The 15773-nt window shown below is 38.7% G+C and overlaps 1 protein-coding gene across 1 annotated transcript in view; it reads left to right on the plus strand.

The window, feature by feature from the left end:
- Positions 1 to 15773, plus strand: part of LOC103250747 (potassium voltage-gated channel subfamily KQT member 5-like) — a 167418-nt gene that overhangs the window by 122114 nt on the left and 29531 nt on the right. The window contains exon 7 of the mRNA XM_021708182.1: positions 13319 to 13429. Coding sequence (XP_021563857.1) covers positions 13319 to 13429 — 111 coding nt within the window. The remainder of the gene's footprint in view (positions 1 to 13318; positions 13430 to 15773) is intronic.

The following is a 15773-nucleotide window of genomic DNA, read 5'->3' on the forward strand; positions in this document are numbered from 1 at the left end:
AGAGGGAAGTCAGCTGAACCTCCACTCCATCGAACTTATTTATGAGTCTAAAGACAAGAATTATTTTGCATTGCTACCAGTTATCTATAATTTCCAGAACTGTAAAATGATTCAAAAGGAGCAGAGTCCTGTAAAAATTAGAATCCAAAGACCTGGAAAGGTGTACTCTGAGCAATGCATAGTTTTACATTGAAGCAAAAAATTTTCCTACATTGTAAAGAATTTATAAAACAGTCATTGGAACTTGTGCCTTAATAAGAATATCACAGATATGGGAGTCCTTTATGCAATGTATAAATTATATTTCCTTTTATTTTATTCTTTTAAGATATTCCAAAGGCTAGTTATTTGTAAATATACAGTATTTATGATTGTCTAAAGAATTTCCATTTCTCTTTGGTCCAAAAAAGTTAGATTATCTTATAAATCATCATTAGTATTTCTTAAGTTCTAAGTTGTTGTCAAAATAAAAATGCAACGTTTTCTTAAACTGTGATTAAAATATTGATTGATAAACTTTTTGTTTGTTTTATGGAGCCCCGATTTAAATTACCAATTGCTATACTGGTCCACTACTCATCAGAATCTCATCAACAAGGCCTAGAACTCTTGTTCTAGAACAAGAGACAAGGAAAATGTGTCAAGGCTATATTAAGCAGAACTTGGTCTATTTGTTGGTTGCATAGCAGCAGTACAATGAATAAAAATTAGAAATACATTCACCTAAAGGTTAGAATTTTTCTCTTAAATTATCTGAGTAAATGTCTATGAGATTGTTCCATTGATATCCCAGCATTCTGTTGGTTTAATAATTTGGTTTCCGACTCCTCTTCACTATTCACAAGCAATAATGGACGTTTTGAAAGGAAGCACGTGGAAACCCAAAAGAGAGCAGTCATCTGACACTCCTAAAATATTTTTTGTATGTAGAGAGAAAATGGAAATGGATGACTCACGGTGGGATAAACTTTGTAAACTGAGAAAACAGCAGGCTTTTCTTGCCAGCAATAGGATGACAGTTTATCCTCCAGTCTTCAAAGCAATATTTTGAATTCAAGTTTAGTTTTGCCTATCTTGAATAATTTCAATGTACTTAAATTACAAGCACTCAGGTGCACTTTTTTCTTTTGGAGATGCAGTTGCTGGCAAACCCAGCCTGACACTCTTTATCCTTCTTTTCTTTTTTTTTTTTTTTTTTTGAGTTGGAGTCTCACTCGGTCACCCAGACTGGAGTGCAGTGGCCGCTCCCAGCCACCACAACCTCGACCTGCTGGGCTCCGCGATCCTTCCGCCTCAGCCTTCCGAGTAAGCGGAATTACGGGCGCGCTACCACGCCCGTCTGATTTTTTGATTTATTGTAGAGATGAGGTCTCGCTGCCCAGGCGGGTCTCGAACCCGCGGGCTCAGGCCATCCACTCACCTCAGCCTCCCAAAGGCGCGGGATGACAGGCTGAGCGACCGAGCCCGGCTTTATCCGTTTTTTCATTAGTCTTCCCTTTCTCCTAATTACTAATAAGAATTGCTATATTGTGTGTTAAATAGTGTGTGAGAAATTCTTAATATGCCCCTCTCTCTTAGTCATCAGCTTGTTTCTTTTGTCAAAATAACACACATAGCAGGTTGTCAAAAGTCGTATCTGTGACATTCGGGGAAAGCAACATATTTTCATTGATCACCATTTCAGTAGTGCTAGTCTGACTGATGTTTACCCAGTACTTAGATTCCTGAATGACCTAGTTCTGTCTATTCAAAAAAATCTAATCTTGAGTATGAGAGTAAAACTCTTCTAAGATGTCAAGTTTCTAAGAATTAGAAAAAAAAGAGGACTTTTTGGTCCACAGCAGGTTTGTTGATGTTAACTGGCTCATTAATGAAATTGTCTGAAGCCTAAAACGACACAAAAAACCAACAGGAGGACTTCTTATTTCTATTCATTATAAGTACATATACTAGATACCTAATGTGAAATAAAATGAATTTAGACTATTATACCATCTATTATACATTAATCAGCACTTTAATGAAATACATGGCTGGATATTTTTTAATTAAAATTGTTCACATTGCATACAATTCACACTTAATAACTATGGAAGTATCCAAAATAAATAAGGAAATTAAAGTGCCCTGAGTTGAAGAATTTATAAGTCTCAGGCTTTGAAGAAAAAAGGAAATCCCCTGTACTAAAAGCCTAAAGTATTAACATTTGATATTGAAATGCAATTTGTATTCTATGGATATAGTATCCTGGTGACTTTTAAGCACTAAATACTAAATTCCTTCCATTGAGCTATGGGGACTGTCCCCAAGACGCTCTTTTGGAGGGTACTATGGTAGGACTAACCCTGCTCAAAGCCAATAACAATTCAAAGAACTGTGATCTCTGAAAACAGTTCTATAATAATGAATAGCAATACCTAGCTCTTTGAGTCAGTGAGATAACAGATATAAAAGATGTGGTACCAAGAGCATAGCAAGTGCCCAATCAAAGATGACACCTATTGTCAATGTAGACATGGCTGCTCTGGATGTTAGATGGAAGCATCTTTATAATAAAAGAAACACAAAAGAGCTATACTTCAGTGCAGACCCGCAGTTTGAGCACAGACGTTTGGAAATTGAGGAATGTGATAAAATGATGTTCTGGGTTCTGAAGTGATAACTAGAGTAGCAGTGATGACAGAAAATGGAAGAGGGAAGTAATTCTAGTAGCTGAGACACTGACAACCACTGGAAAAGAACTGATTGCTGGGCGGCGTTCCATTTAATGTTATTTACTGGTATTATTCTTTGCCTTTTTTGGTTATTCTAAATTTATTTTGAAATAACAGAAGAATGGGTTTTCCTTGAGTTATTTTTTATTCTCACCTTCCTTGTTATTATTTGCCTCCTTTTGATATGCTTTAGATTTATTCTGAAATAACTTATGACCAGGTTTTTCTGAAGTAATTTTTTTCTGGTAATGACTTGTTCTTGAAGGTCAATGATATAGTTTGGTTGTTTGTTCCCTCCAAATCTCATGTTCACATGGGATCCCCAAGTTGGAGGTGGGACCTAGTGATAGGTACCTGGGTCATGAGAACGAATCCTTCATGAATGGCTTGGTGATGAGTGAGCTCTCTCTCTATTAGTTCACACAAGAGCTGATTGTTTAAAAGAGCCTGGCACTTCCTTCTTTCCTTTCTCTCTCTGGCCATGTAACACGCCTGCTCCCCCTTTGCCTTCTCTTATGATTGAAAGCTTCCTGAAGCCTCACTAGAAGCAGGTGCTGAGCCATGCTTCTTACACAATCTCCAGTGTGAGTCAAATAAACCTCTTTTCTTTACAAATGACTCAGTCTCAGGTATTCCTCTACAGCGATGCAAAAATGGATTAATACAGGAAGTTTGTCCTCTTTCTATTTACTGCTGTTTCTGTCTTGAAGATAGTATGAGAGAGAGAGAGAGAGAGAGAGAGAGAGGCATACAGCAGAAGGTAGTATAAATCTACCCTTGAGTAAGCATCTGAATATAGACTACACCTGAGACCATGTGCTCAAAACAATTACTTCAAACACATAGAAGAATTTTATATCAGTCAGAGTTAGTCTAAGAATTCATGCTGAAAATGTTACAATCTTTCTAGAAGCAAACCATATGGAAGGTTCTATGTATATAATGTAGTATACAGTGCACTCAACATGTCGTACATCCCAAATATATGCCATGAATTTCATCCTTTGTAAAATCTAACAAGAAGAAATTGTGTAAATTTGTGGAATAAACAAAGACAGCCTTGTCTTGAGAATACTAGTTACCTTCAGAGAATCAACTCTCCTTACATTGGGCACATCAGTACAAAATGTTTTTTGCAACATCTTATAAGCTGCTGTTTTCTAACTCAATGCTGGCATTTTGAATTAAAGTTAATAACTGTTTATTACTACCAATGCATTACCTGATGGCATAAAAGCTTTTCTTGACCATGAGAGAATCAGCACACCAGCTGCTAACTATTCAGGAGTATTATCATCTACCAAGCAAAAACTGAGATGTACATACCCCAGCTGCTACCCAACAAAAAATCCTAGCTGTTATTAGCACCCATAAGTCCCATGCCCACCTTAATGGCATGCATTTGTGAAGTATATTGTCATAAGCTTCTTTGAGGAATTGTTTCCTAAGACAAAGGCGGTTTGCTCAATAAAACCATCTCACATGTGGCTCTGGACACTTTTTCTCAGGGATTCCATGAACTTGTGGTATATGGAAAGGAATAGAAGAATTAGATTCAAGGGCCCTGGGTTCTGGTTCTAACATTATGCTTTAGTGTTGGTGTGTTATTAAGCAGCCATTAATATCTCCATAAAATAGAGATAATAACATCACCCAAACACAAAGTTGCTGTGTGTGCAAAATGAGATTAGGACATGTAGATGTGCTTTATCAAGCACTATGAAAATGTCAATCACTGCTGTTGCTACATATTTAACTTCAGTCTGGAAGAACAATGTGGAATGCTAATGTCCTAAACTACCTGCCACAGAAGAATCCAAATTATATGATGACACTACCACAGGAGATTCTGATGTTTGAAGATCAAAAACCCTTCTGATTCACTGGTTCAAGGTGACCAGATTCCAAAGTTGAAGATTCTGTGTGGTCACCCACTATCTGAAACTAGGTGCTCAGGAAGTAGCTTAGAGAGGAGTAGAGAGTAGAAGGTGGGAAGAGGAGTTGAGAAAGAAGAGAAGGAAAGGGAAAGAGAGAAGAGGGGAGGGTTTTGAAAAACTGTCAATATAATCATATGGCAGTTCCTTCCTTTACGACCCCCTTGTGGGAAACCAATGCTGTGCCATGGAAATCCACCAAACAGTATATTCTTAGCTTGTACACATGAATGCATTAACTATAAACTGACATACATAATTGAATCTTCAAAACAAGGTCAACAAATATTAGTTGATCTATTTCTTGAAGGAAAGAGGAAAGGATTAATATCTCCTGGTCTGTTACTTTGTTTTAGACTAGAATAGAGGCTCTCATAACTATTTTCCTCTTCTCCGACTATCAGGTTAACCAATACTCCTTTAAGACATACCAACTAAGGCCTGTGGCACACAGATTACTCTTTAGTATCCACAGAATTCTGTCCTTACCATTGCTTGAATGCTTGCAAACAGCCATTGTGTTCATTCCCAAACTTTTTATGCCAGTTGTATTTGTAATTATAATGGCTTGGTTTAATTTTACAGTATTGCATAAACTGATGACATATGGTACAGAAAGAAAGATGGATGGTTTTATGAAAATAGAATACTTAGAAAAGCTCAATAAAGGCAAATTACTAAATATATGAAAACATTAAAAATACTTTAAAATCAAGGGTAATCACATAACTATGTGGGGAAAAAATTCTAAATATCTAGGGCTGTGTACTCAGATGGTTCCCACAAAAGTTGAGTTCATGCTCCATTAAAAAATTAATTTTTAAAAACACTAAAATTAAGAAAAATAAATGTATGATAGTGATAGTTATACAAAAAAAGAAGAGACAGAACTCCAATTGCAGAATATATCCTTCATCAAGAATATTGGGAAATGAATATGCATTTATGTGTTTTAGGTTAAAATAAAATACGTAACATCTATATATCTGCTTTAGTTGAATTTCTGACTAAGCAATCAACTAGCCATCACAAAGTTTCAATTAAGAAGACTTTTCTGTATATTCTCATGCACTGATGCGTAGTATCAGAAAATCATCTCACCTACAAAGAATAACAGGGCTCTCTCAAAAGAACATTTATTTCACATTGATTCAACTGCTTTATGTTTCAACTAATTTCCTTGCAACACATTTGCTATGCAGAGTAAAAGTCTGATGTATTGTGATTCACTTTTAACACTGTATATATTAGAAGAGAATTAAATGCTTTGACTCAGGAAGCATCAAAAATATATTAGTACAAAAAGAACCCATTAACCGACCACACTTTAGTTCTTTCTGTCATCCCAAACCCACCCAGTCCCTGTCATCCCCACCCACCCAGCCCATATGCAGTCATGAAGCATTCCCATGGTTCACCCAAAATGAACAGTTACTGGATTTGACTCCAGTACCATCACCCACTGGGCTCAACTCTTGCACCCTAATGCCATGTGCCCATGTAGAATTAGCAGGGAATTACACAAAGGAGTGATGGAGATATCTTCAAAGAAGGAACTGTGATTATGTAACATTGTATCCCCAGTCCGAAGAGACTGATGTTTCCAGGAAGGGCATTATTTGTTTTTCATTATAACAATCTTCCATTCCTAGATTTTGTTTTTCCAAAATCAACTTTGGCTCTTTCGGTTCATTCAGCATGCATCACTAGTTAAATGTATACTGTAATTATCTCCACCTGCCCTCCTAACTGGTTACTACTGAGGTACTCAGTGTAGGAGCACCCACAATACAGGGATGATGAGATACAGTAGAATAAGTCATCTTGCCATGTCGTGCATTCGGATGCTGCTGGGTTCTTGGGGATATGTGACAAAGTTATCCAAAAAACTAATTTCTTGCCCAGTCACTCAATTCAGCTGTCAAGTCTAGGTGTGATTTCCTCCAAGTCCCTGAAGATCACAGGTGCAGTCTCTCAAGCTTCTCCCAGACAAACTGCTGTTCCAGGATCTCGCCAAGTATTCTGGAGAGCTAGTATATTGGAGATCTGTGTGGGCTTGTCCTTTTCTGACTTTGAACCTAAGTGAACCTAATCATTACTGGGTTCAGCCCCCAAAAAGATTCACAAGATTTCTGGAAGGCAGAAATGGGTTTATTGTTTAGCATAAGCCTGGAAGAATAAGTACCAAGAGGGCTTCTACTGCTCAGTTTGTGTGCAAAGGGTAAACATTAGCAGGACTTTCCAAGTGCCAAGAAAAGGAAAGAAACGTAATGTAGTTGTACTGTTGCAAGGAGACCCACTGGCACCTCAAGGGCAGCTTGACCTGAAAGTCTAGAAAATCAATGAATATCTTCGTGTGGCTCATTCAAGGATGGTTTTACCAAATGCAGCTTGTCCTTGCCTTAGAAAGTCAGCAGCCTGATCAAGCAGATGGGTCATTGTAAACTCTTGGAGAAGACTCACATCTTTTCATTGTCAGTGCACCTTAGAGACTTCATAATTTCTTGCCTGGCACTACTTTTCTGTTCACATTATGAATCCAGCTGTCCACTTTGCATCCACAGAAAGGAAATGATTCTACAGGCAAGGAAACCCCACCACTTCTCTCCCTGGCATAGAGGGAAACAAAACTGCCACCCTGTTGCCAGATCCTTCCCAAGCAGAGCCAGCAGCAAAAGATCCTAAAGTTTTCAACCAGAAAACATCCTGAGCTCCTCTGAAATCAGAGTAGACGAAGTCATTGAAGCTGGGGTCTCAGTTTCTGGTTGTTCAGGTCTCCTGTACTTGGTGGAACATGGTCATCTCAGAGCCTGACCCAGAGTGCAGAGAGAAGAGTCTTCGTCCACCCCCAGAGGAGCCCAGAATGCATCTGTCAGAGTTAAAACATCCTATTCTCCCCCACAAGCCACCCCTGCAAGAGGAAAGGGCCACCTTAAGTTCAGAATGAAAGAAAGCAGGTATTCTTTTCTACTCAGGATGAAACTCTAAACACATTGTCACTTGGCTGTATCCCATTCTTCAGAGGCAGTGGTTTAAAACCCACTCTCTGAGCACTGGGCCAAGCAAATCTATTATTGGAATGAAAAGCAAACCATGGAATGTAACATTTTTGCTGTGACCAAGCCATGAAGTTTCTCCTTCAGTCTATTATTATTAATAAACTTCTGTGAAGGGACTGAGCTATTTTTCTGAAAAGGTATAGTAGATTAAACTATTTTCCACATACTTAAGATTAGGAACCTATCCTGAAACTGAGCCAGGAATTTTTTTTCTGCATTCTCAAGGAATTTCCTTGAGCATTCCATATCAGTACTGCTGGAGACATTTGATTAACTTGGCTGCTAGGTTCTGCAAATTCCCTCCCTCTGACCTTAGATATGCTTTTCCACCCAGTGGGGCTCTTGTTAACCTGTTCCTGACACCTTCTCACGCCTTCATAGCCCCAGGACTCTGACTCCCCACACATGATTCCACTTTCTCCTTGCTGGAATTAAATTAACAGACATGGACATTCCCAGTTCTCCCCTCCACTCTGACCGTGGTCATGTCACCCCCCACAGGGGAAGCACCTAAGCTGCCCTTCAACTCTGCCCTTGACTCTACTTTTCTCTGCCTCTCTAGTGCCTTGTCCCTTGTAAAGCCACCATCCCTTCCCTCTTCAATCTCACTTTCTCTGTAAACGGACACAAGTACACCCTAAAAAGTATCCCCTCAAGTCAGAGATTTCTTGCCCTATTTCTTCCCTTGTTTTCTGTCAATGTACTTGAAAGGATTCTTCATCTACTTACTAAATATTTAATGAGTTCCTCCTACTTTGTAGCAAGCATCATACTAGGTGTTAGGAAGGTATCAAAGAGTAAGTTGTGGCTCCTTCCTCTGGTGAAGGAAATAAGGACACCTCCTCAAAGAAAAATTCAGCAAATTACCACTTATAATAAGTGCTATGAAGAAGCAAGGAGCTGAAATAGAGAGTGACCAGAGGCTCTGTGGTAGATAGGCAAAGACCTCTTTAATGAGGGGCTTGCTTTTAATAAGACCTGAAAGATGAGAAGAAACTCTGGAAAGAGTGGAAAGAACAGCAATTCCAGCTGTGGAAACAGCATGTGCAAGGGCCCTGAGACAGAAAAATATTGGCTTGTTTGAGGAGCTGAAAAGCTGCTGTTGTTAAAATGCAGTGGGATGGCACATATGAGATTGAGCTTGAAAAAAATAATAATAAATTGCAGTGAGCAAGAATGAAATCAGGATGATTTTGGAAAGATAGGCAGAGACCAGATCAGGTAGACCTTATCTAGGAACTTAGAATTTATTCTGAATTTAATGGATAGCTATTAAAAGATTTTTAGAGGGAAGTAAGAAAATTATACCCCTCATAGGTACATAAAGAAGGAAAGGAAGACAAGAGTAAAAGCAGAGAAAGCAAGAAAGAGGCTACTGTAGCAGCCTGGTCTACCACGGTGGCAGCAAAGAGAGAAAAGAGAATGAGTTTGCAAGATCTTAAGAAGGAAGAATAAACAGGACTTGCTGGTAGGTTCAGTGAGGAGAGTGTGAAAAAGGAGTCTTTAGGATGATTCTGAAACTTCTCGCATGGATGGATGGTGATGTTCTTGGTCAAGATGGGAAGGGATACACTTGGGGGTGGGTGACAAGTTGGGGAAATACGAGTTCTGTTGTAGACATGTTAGGTTTAAATGACCGCACAAAACGTCCAAATAGAAATAGCCTTGGATATGTGAATTGGCAGCTCAGAAGAATGGCTTGTCCTAGAGGTATAAATTTGGTGTATTTGGCATAAAAAATGGCATTTAAATCTATGCAAACATTTAAGATCACCTGGGAGGAGAGACTAAAAAAAGAGATTTTTTTAAAAAGAATGGAAAGTTCAAGAGCAAAATTTTTAAAAAGAGAAAAAACCTAGAACAAAACCTTAGGAATCCAGTGTCCAGAGGCTGAACAGAGTAGGAAGAGCCATAGCAAAAGAGCCAAAAGCACGTGAAGGGAAACCATGGAAGCAAAAAGCGTGCTTCTAGGAGAAATGGGCAGATGAGCTGAATGCTTCTGAAAGGCTTGGCCTTGTGAGGTTCATCTCCCTCTTTATCATTTCTCCTCCTCAATTGCTCCTCCTCCTTCAAAGCTCAGGTAAAGCTGGCATGCCCAGAGTGATCACCAGTGATCACCCATCTCCACCATACCCAATACTCAGTCCTCATTCTCCTCGTTTTGGGTTGGCCTGTGACACGGGGGGTCACCTGGTCCTTTAATGAAACTGTCTTCTCCATTAGGTTCCCATTTACATAACCCTTTCCTGATTCTCCTGCATTTTAGGAAGTTAATTCTTCTCTGACTTTCTTTTTCCCTTTCACACCTTATAAATCTGTGTCTCCCGAGGTGTCCTGGGCCCCTTCTGTGCACCCTTTGTAAGCTCTTTTATGCACAAAACTTCAACAGCCACCCTGTTCCTGATTCCAAAAGCCAAATCTCATGCTAAACCCAATCTCTCTCTAGAGACTCAAGCTCTCATTCTAAGTTTCCTGCTAGACATTTCTACATTTCAGTAATACTGACATTTTCAGAACCATTATTTGCAGAACCAAACTTTTTACCTTTGCTCCAAAACCTTCTTTTTTTTTATTATCATACTTTTATTTACAATGCAACCATCTTCCCACTTGAAATTCTCAAGTCATTGTTGCCTTAATGCTCCCTTTCACCATCAATAAATGTATCTATTGAACTTCCTAGACATATCTCTTTACACTGCACTTCTGTACAATCTCTTAATTGGTCTTCTCACATTTCATTTCTCCCTGTTCCAATCTACTGTATATTTACTGCCACAATTTTGGTTTCTAAAAGCACCACTCTGATTACATTATGAACACTGCTTTAGAAACTTTCCATAAGTATTTCTGGTCTGCAAAACATAGAACCGAATCCTTATCTCACCCTATTCTGCTCTCATTCATTTATTCTGTACATATAGATCAAGCGGCTACTATATGCCAAGCACTATGTGAGGTGCTAGAATTCAGTAGTGAGACAAAGTTGCAGCCCACACACAGTTTACTTTCTAGTTGGGAACTCAAACGATAAACAATTTATCAATATATGATGTTGTTTCAGGTATTGATATCTTCTGTGAATAAAAATGAACAGAATGAGAATTTAGGGAACAATTAGTCAGGAAGTGTCTTAATAAGGTGCTCTGAGATGGTCTTTCTGTGAAGCTGACAATTGGGCAGGTATGTGAATGGAGACCTGAGAGTAAGAGAAATCCAGAGAGAGACAGCAAAAATGTCAAGAGCCTGTGGCAAGAAAAAGTATGGTGCACAGATGAGCAGAAAGGCCGGAGGATTGGAAGCAGAATGAGAAGGCGAGTGGCAGAAGACCATGTCTGAGGAGTTGGCCCAATCATGCAGAACCCCGTAGATTGTGAGGGGTGCTGTTTGACCATGGGAGAGATGTAATATTCAATGACAGTCTCCATGGCTGGCCTAGCTTTAGAATGTCTAGTGAACCTCACCTTCCATTAATCCTTTTTTAATTGTAAATTAACAAATTATAGTTGTATGTATTTATGGAGTACAAAGTGATGCTATGATTTATGAATACAGTGTGAAATAATTATATCAAGCTAATTAGCATAGCCATCACCTCAAATACTTATCACTTTTTGTAGTGAGAACACTTAAAATTTTCTCAGTGATTTTTAAAATGTACAATATACTATGTCTAACTATATTCACCACACTGTGCAATACATCTTTTAAGAAAAAGCCTTGCCGGGCTCGGTGGCTCAGCCTGTCATCCCACGCCTTTGGGAGGCTGAGGCGAGTGGATGGCCTGAGCCCGCGGGTTCGAGACCCGCCTGGGCAGCAAGACCTCATCTCTACAATAAATCAAAAAATCAGCTGGGCATGGTAGTGCATGCCTGTAATTCCGGCTACTCGAAAGGCTGAGGCGGAAGAATCGCCGGAGCCCAGCAGGTCGAGGCTATGGTAGCCGGAAGCGGCCACTGCACTCCAGTCTGGGCAACCGAGTGAGACTCCAACTCAAAAAATAAAAAATAAAAATAAAAAAAAGAAAAAGCCTTATTCCTCCTCTCTAACTGTGGCTTTGTGTCCTTTGACTATTGTCTTCCCATTTCCCTAGCCCCCAACCTCAATAACCATCATTCTCTGCTTCTATGAATTAAATTGTTTCAGATTCCACTTGTAAGAAAACATGTGGTATTTGCCTTTTTGTGCCTTGCTTATTTGAGATCATCTTATTAGATGCAGTAAAGGCATTTGACCAAATTTTATCATTCTTTTATGAGAAAAACTTTCCAAAAACTAGATATAAAAGGATGTCCCTCAGCACATTAAAGACCATATATAATAAGCCCACAGCTAACATTATACGCAACAGTGAAAAATTGAAATCCTTTTCTCTAAGACCAAAATAAAACAAGGATGCCCACTCTTGCCACTTCCATTCAAAACAGTATTGGAAGTCCTTGCCAAAGCAATTAGGCAAGAGAAATAAATAAAAGACATAGGAAGGGAAGAAATGAAATTGCCACTGTTTGCTGACATGATCTTATATAGCAAAAACCCTAAAGATTCTACAAAAATACTCTTAGAACTAGTAAACAAATTCAATAAAGTTGTAGGATATAAAATAAACACACATACACAAAATCAATAGCATTTCAATACAGTAACAACAAACTTTCTAAAAAAAAAAAGAAAGCAAGAGAACAACTGCATTTATAATAGGGTAGCTATAAAAAATGAAATTAGAATAAATTTAACCAAGGAGGTGAAAGATCTGTACACTGTAGTCTATAAAATATTAATGAAAGAAATTGAAGAAGCCACTGATCCTTTTCAAATCTACCATGCCCCATCCAGCTGAACAACGTCTGCTTTTCAGAATCTATCCTATTTTTTCTCACTGCCAGACAGCTAGCTGGTCACCTGTTTCCCCTCTCTAAACCATCCTCTTTAGCATAGCAGCATAGAAGTCTGCTTCTCAAAATAATGCCCTTCCTTCAAGGTCCAGGTGTGATTACATCTCCCAGTAAAGTCTCCCTGGCACCTCAAGCTTATACTTGAATTCGCATAGCAGGTTATTTGTGTCTCCATCCTAATACCTGTTTTGCCCTATTTCATATTTTACTTATTTGTGTGTGACATGTCTGTCTCTCTTACTAGGCCATAAATATCTCAGGACAAGAACTATGCATCTCTCATTTTTGTTCCACTACAAATTATAACATATACCTTGCACAGACCAGACCTTCAGGAAATGCCTGCCAAGGCAGTGAATGGACAGACTTAATTAATATAAATTATTGTTTTGTGTACTGATCCAGTCCTAAATCCATGGTGCTATCATTTCTGTATCACTGATGGTTATCCACTTACTTAAATAACCTTTCTTTGAATACACTTAGGAAAGATGGAAGCTGTGTTACAAGGGAGGAACAAGTATGTAGGTTATTCCCTTCCTTAAACAAAGAGAAGTTCTGTTATGCGTCATGGAAAATTAAAGCACAGTAATAAAATGCACCAACAGGACTTGTTGAATAATGATTTAGGGGAAATGTTCCTTTACCTCCTTTTTATGGGTCCTAACTTTCTTCTCAAGTACTCAAGTTGCATGTTCTGTCTCTTTTGTTTTTAGATTACATTGACAACTATTGGCTATGGAGACAAAACCCCCCTAACTTGGCTGGGAAGATTGCTTTCTGCAGGCTTTGCACTCCTTGGCATTTCTTTCTTTGCACTTCCTGCCGTGAGTATCCGTGCAACAATAAAGCAGTTTAAATTAGGTCTGAGAGATTTATTAGAGTGAGGTCTCACAAATTGGTACACTTGGGACCGTATCTATATCATTTACAAATATAATTTTTCCAATATAAAGTTGACTTTTCTAAATATATTTGCTTGGGTTATTTACAAAATATGGCCTTTCCACGGAGACATTTAACCTGAGATTTTATTTAATACCAGCTGGGATACATATGACCATATAATAATTCAGATGGCATCACCTTTTAGTCAATGTATTAATACATTCAAAATACTTGTAAAGATTTACAACTATCTTTTTTTTTAACTGATCTCTCCAATTTGGTTTAAAATGTGTGCTACTGAAGAGATGGATATCACAAATGGAGTGTTATTCTCTTCAGATCCATTTGAGTGGAAATCATATGACCTTAAAGAGTCTTTAATGTGTCAGATGCTTTATTCTTTGTGTCATTGTCATTGATTTTTCTTAACGAGCAACTTCTGCCTCTTATCAGAATAAAGAGCATATTTTCTTCCCCCAAGCTTCTATTTTCTTCTTAATGGATGAAGCTTGCCTTTCTGATCATTTTATCTTCTTATTTCTTTAAAGCCACTTGGTCAAAATACTACAATCTGTCCCCATCCCCAAGCTCTGATTTCTGTTCATTTCACCTGGGGCGAGGGTGGAGAAGTCAATGAAAAGGAGCATAAAGGGTAGCAACAGACTTGCTGGAGAAAAATGGCTCCAGTCTTGCTCCAGACTCAGTCAAGGCTACCACAGAGCAGAGATCCCTAAGCCACTCTCACAGAAAGCCAAGGTTGGGGAGGTCAGAGGGGAATTTTCAGCAGCCCCACTGTTAGCTCACAGAGTTCCTCCGCTGCAGGTGAGTGAGTACAGGGGACACTGTCCTTCCCATGACCAGGACCTAACACCCGACTGACCAGCCGGTTCTTCCCCAGACCACTCAGAATCACAGAAAAGAGACAGAAAAGGTCATGCATATGCTTGGGCACTAGACTACAGTCTGAATTCTGTCTTTGTCATGTACTAAGTGACTGCATTAGTTTGCTAGGACTACTTTAACAAGGTACCGCAGACTGGGTAGCTTAAACAACAGAAACATATTGTCTCACAGTTCTGGAGTCTTGAAGTTCAAGGTCAAGGTATTGAGAGGCCATGAGAGCCATGAGAGGAGGATTTGTTCCAGGTCTCTCTCCTTGGCATGTAAGAGGCCATCTTCTTCCTATATCTTCACATCATGTGTCCAAGTTTTCTCTTCTATGAGGACACTAGTCACCTTGGATTAGGTCCACTGTAATGACTCCATTTTAACTTGATTGTCTCTGTAAGGACCTAATCTTCAAATAAGGTCACATTCTGAGACAGTGGAAATTAGGATTCCAATAAATGAATTTTGGAAGGACACAATTCAACCTAAAAAGTGACCCTGAGTAAGTTTCTTTATCAACAGAATGGAAGAAAAATTGAGCCCAGAAAAATTTTGTGCAGACCAAAGTAATACTGTAAGTCAAGTGCTTATCATAAAAAAAACTCTCAATAAATGTTGCTTTTGTTTAGCTGTATGAATCTAGAAGTACATGTTTTCTGGGTGTAAAATGACAAAATCAAGGAATATTCAAAAAACATCATACTTATCTGACAATCTCAACAATTCAGAACAGAGAAGTGATTCACTCAATAATCAGACTTCCTATAAGAAAATCTCTTTAGAAACAATACAATGCAGTCTTGGGTTTTTCCCAAAAAATAATGCCACAAAATACATGCTATTTTTGTGTTTGCATTTATAATGAGGCTACATATACAGCAACATCTATGATTCAGTGAAAAACTATGAAAGAAGTCGGCAATGTATGTTCTGTCTTCATGGGAGAGCTGCTTGATAACCTGGTCTTCATTCAGAAAAATTCTTATAAACTTACCTTTGTGGTTTCACAATTCCTTTTTTTATTATAAAGATACGGCGTACAATTCAGGGTTAGGTATACAAACATTGATTATGCAGGTACCCTTGTTGATGAGGTATGCCCCTCCCTCCCCTAGCAGTTTCCCTAACTGCCTATCCCACTTCTCCTCCCTTGACAGTTTCCCATTACTGCCAAACGCTTCCTTACAGTATTATAATTGTTCAAGGTCCACTTATGAGTGAGAACATACGGTACTCTGTTCTTTGTCTCTGTGATAGATCACTGAGTATAATCGACTCCAAAGCCATCCGAGTTGCTGTGAAGTCCATATATTTGTCCTTCTTTATGGCTGCATCATATTCCATTGTGTATATGTACCACATTTTCTTTATCCAGTCCAGCTTCGATGGGCAACA

The sequence above is a fragment of the Carlito syrichta genome, unplaced genomic scaffold (genome assembly GCF_000164805.1).
Source record: "Carlito syrichta isolate Samal-C Ts95f unplaced genomic scaffold, Tarsius_syrichta-2.0.1 Scaffold132296, whole genome shotgun sequence".
In the NCBI taxonomy this organism is placed as follows: domain Eukaryota; kingdom Metazoa; phylum Chordata; class Mammalia; order Primates; family Tarsiidae; genus Carlito; species Carlito syrichta.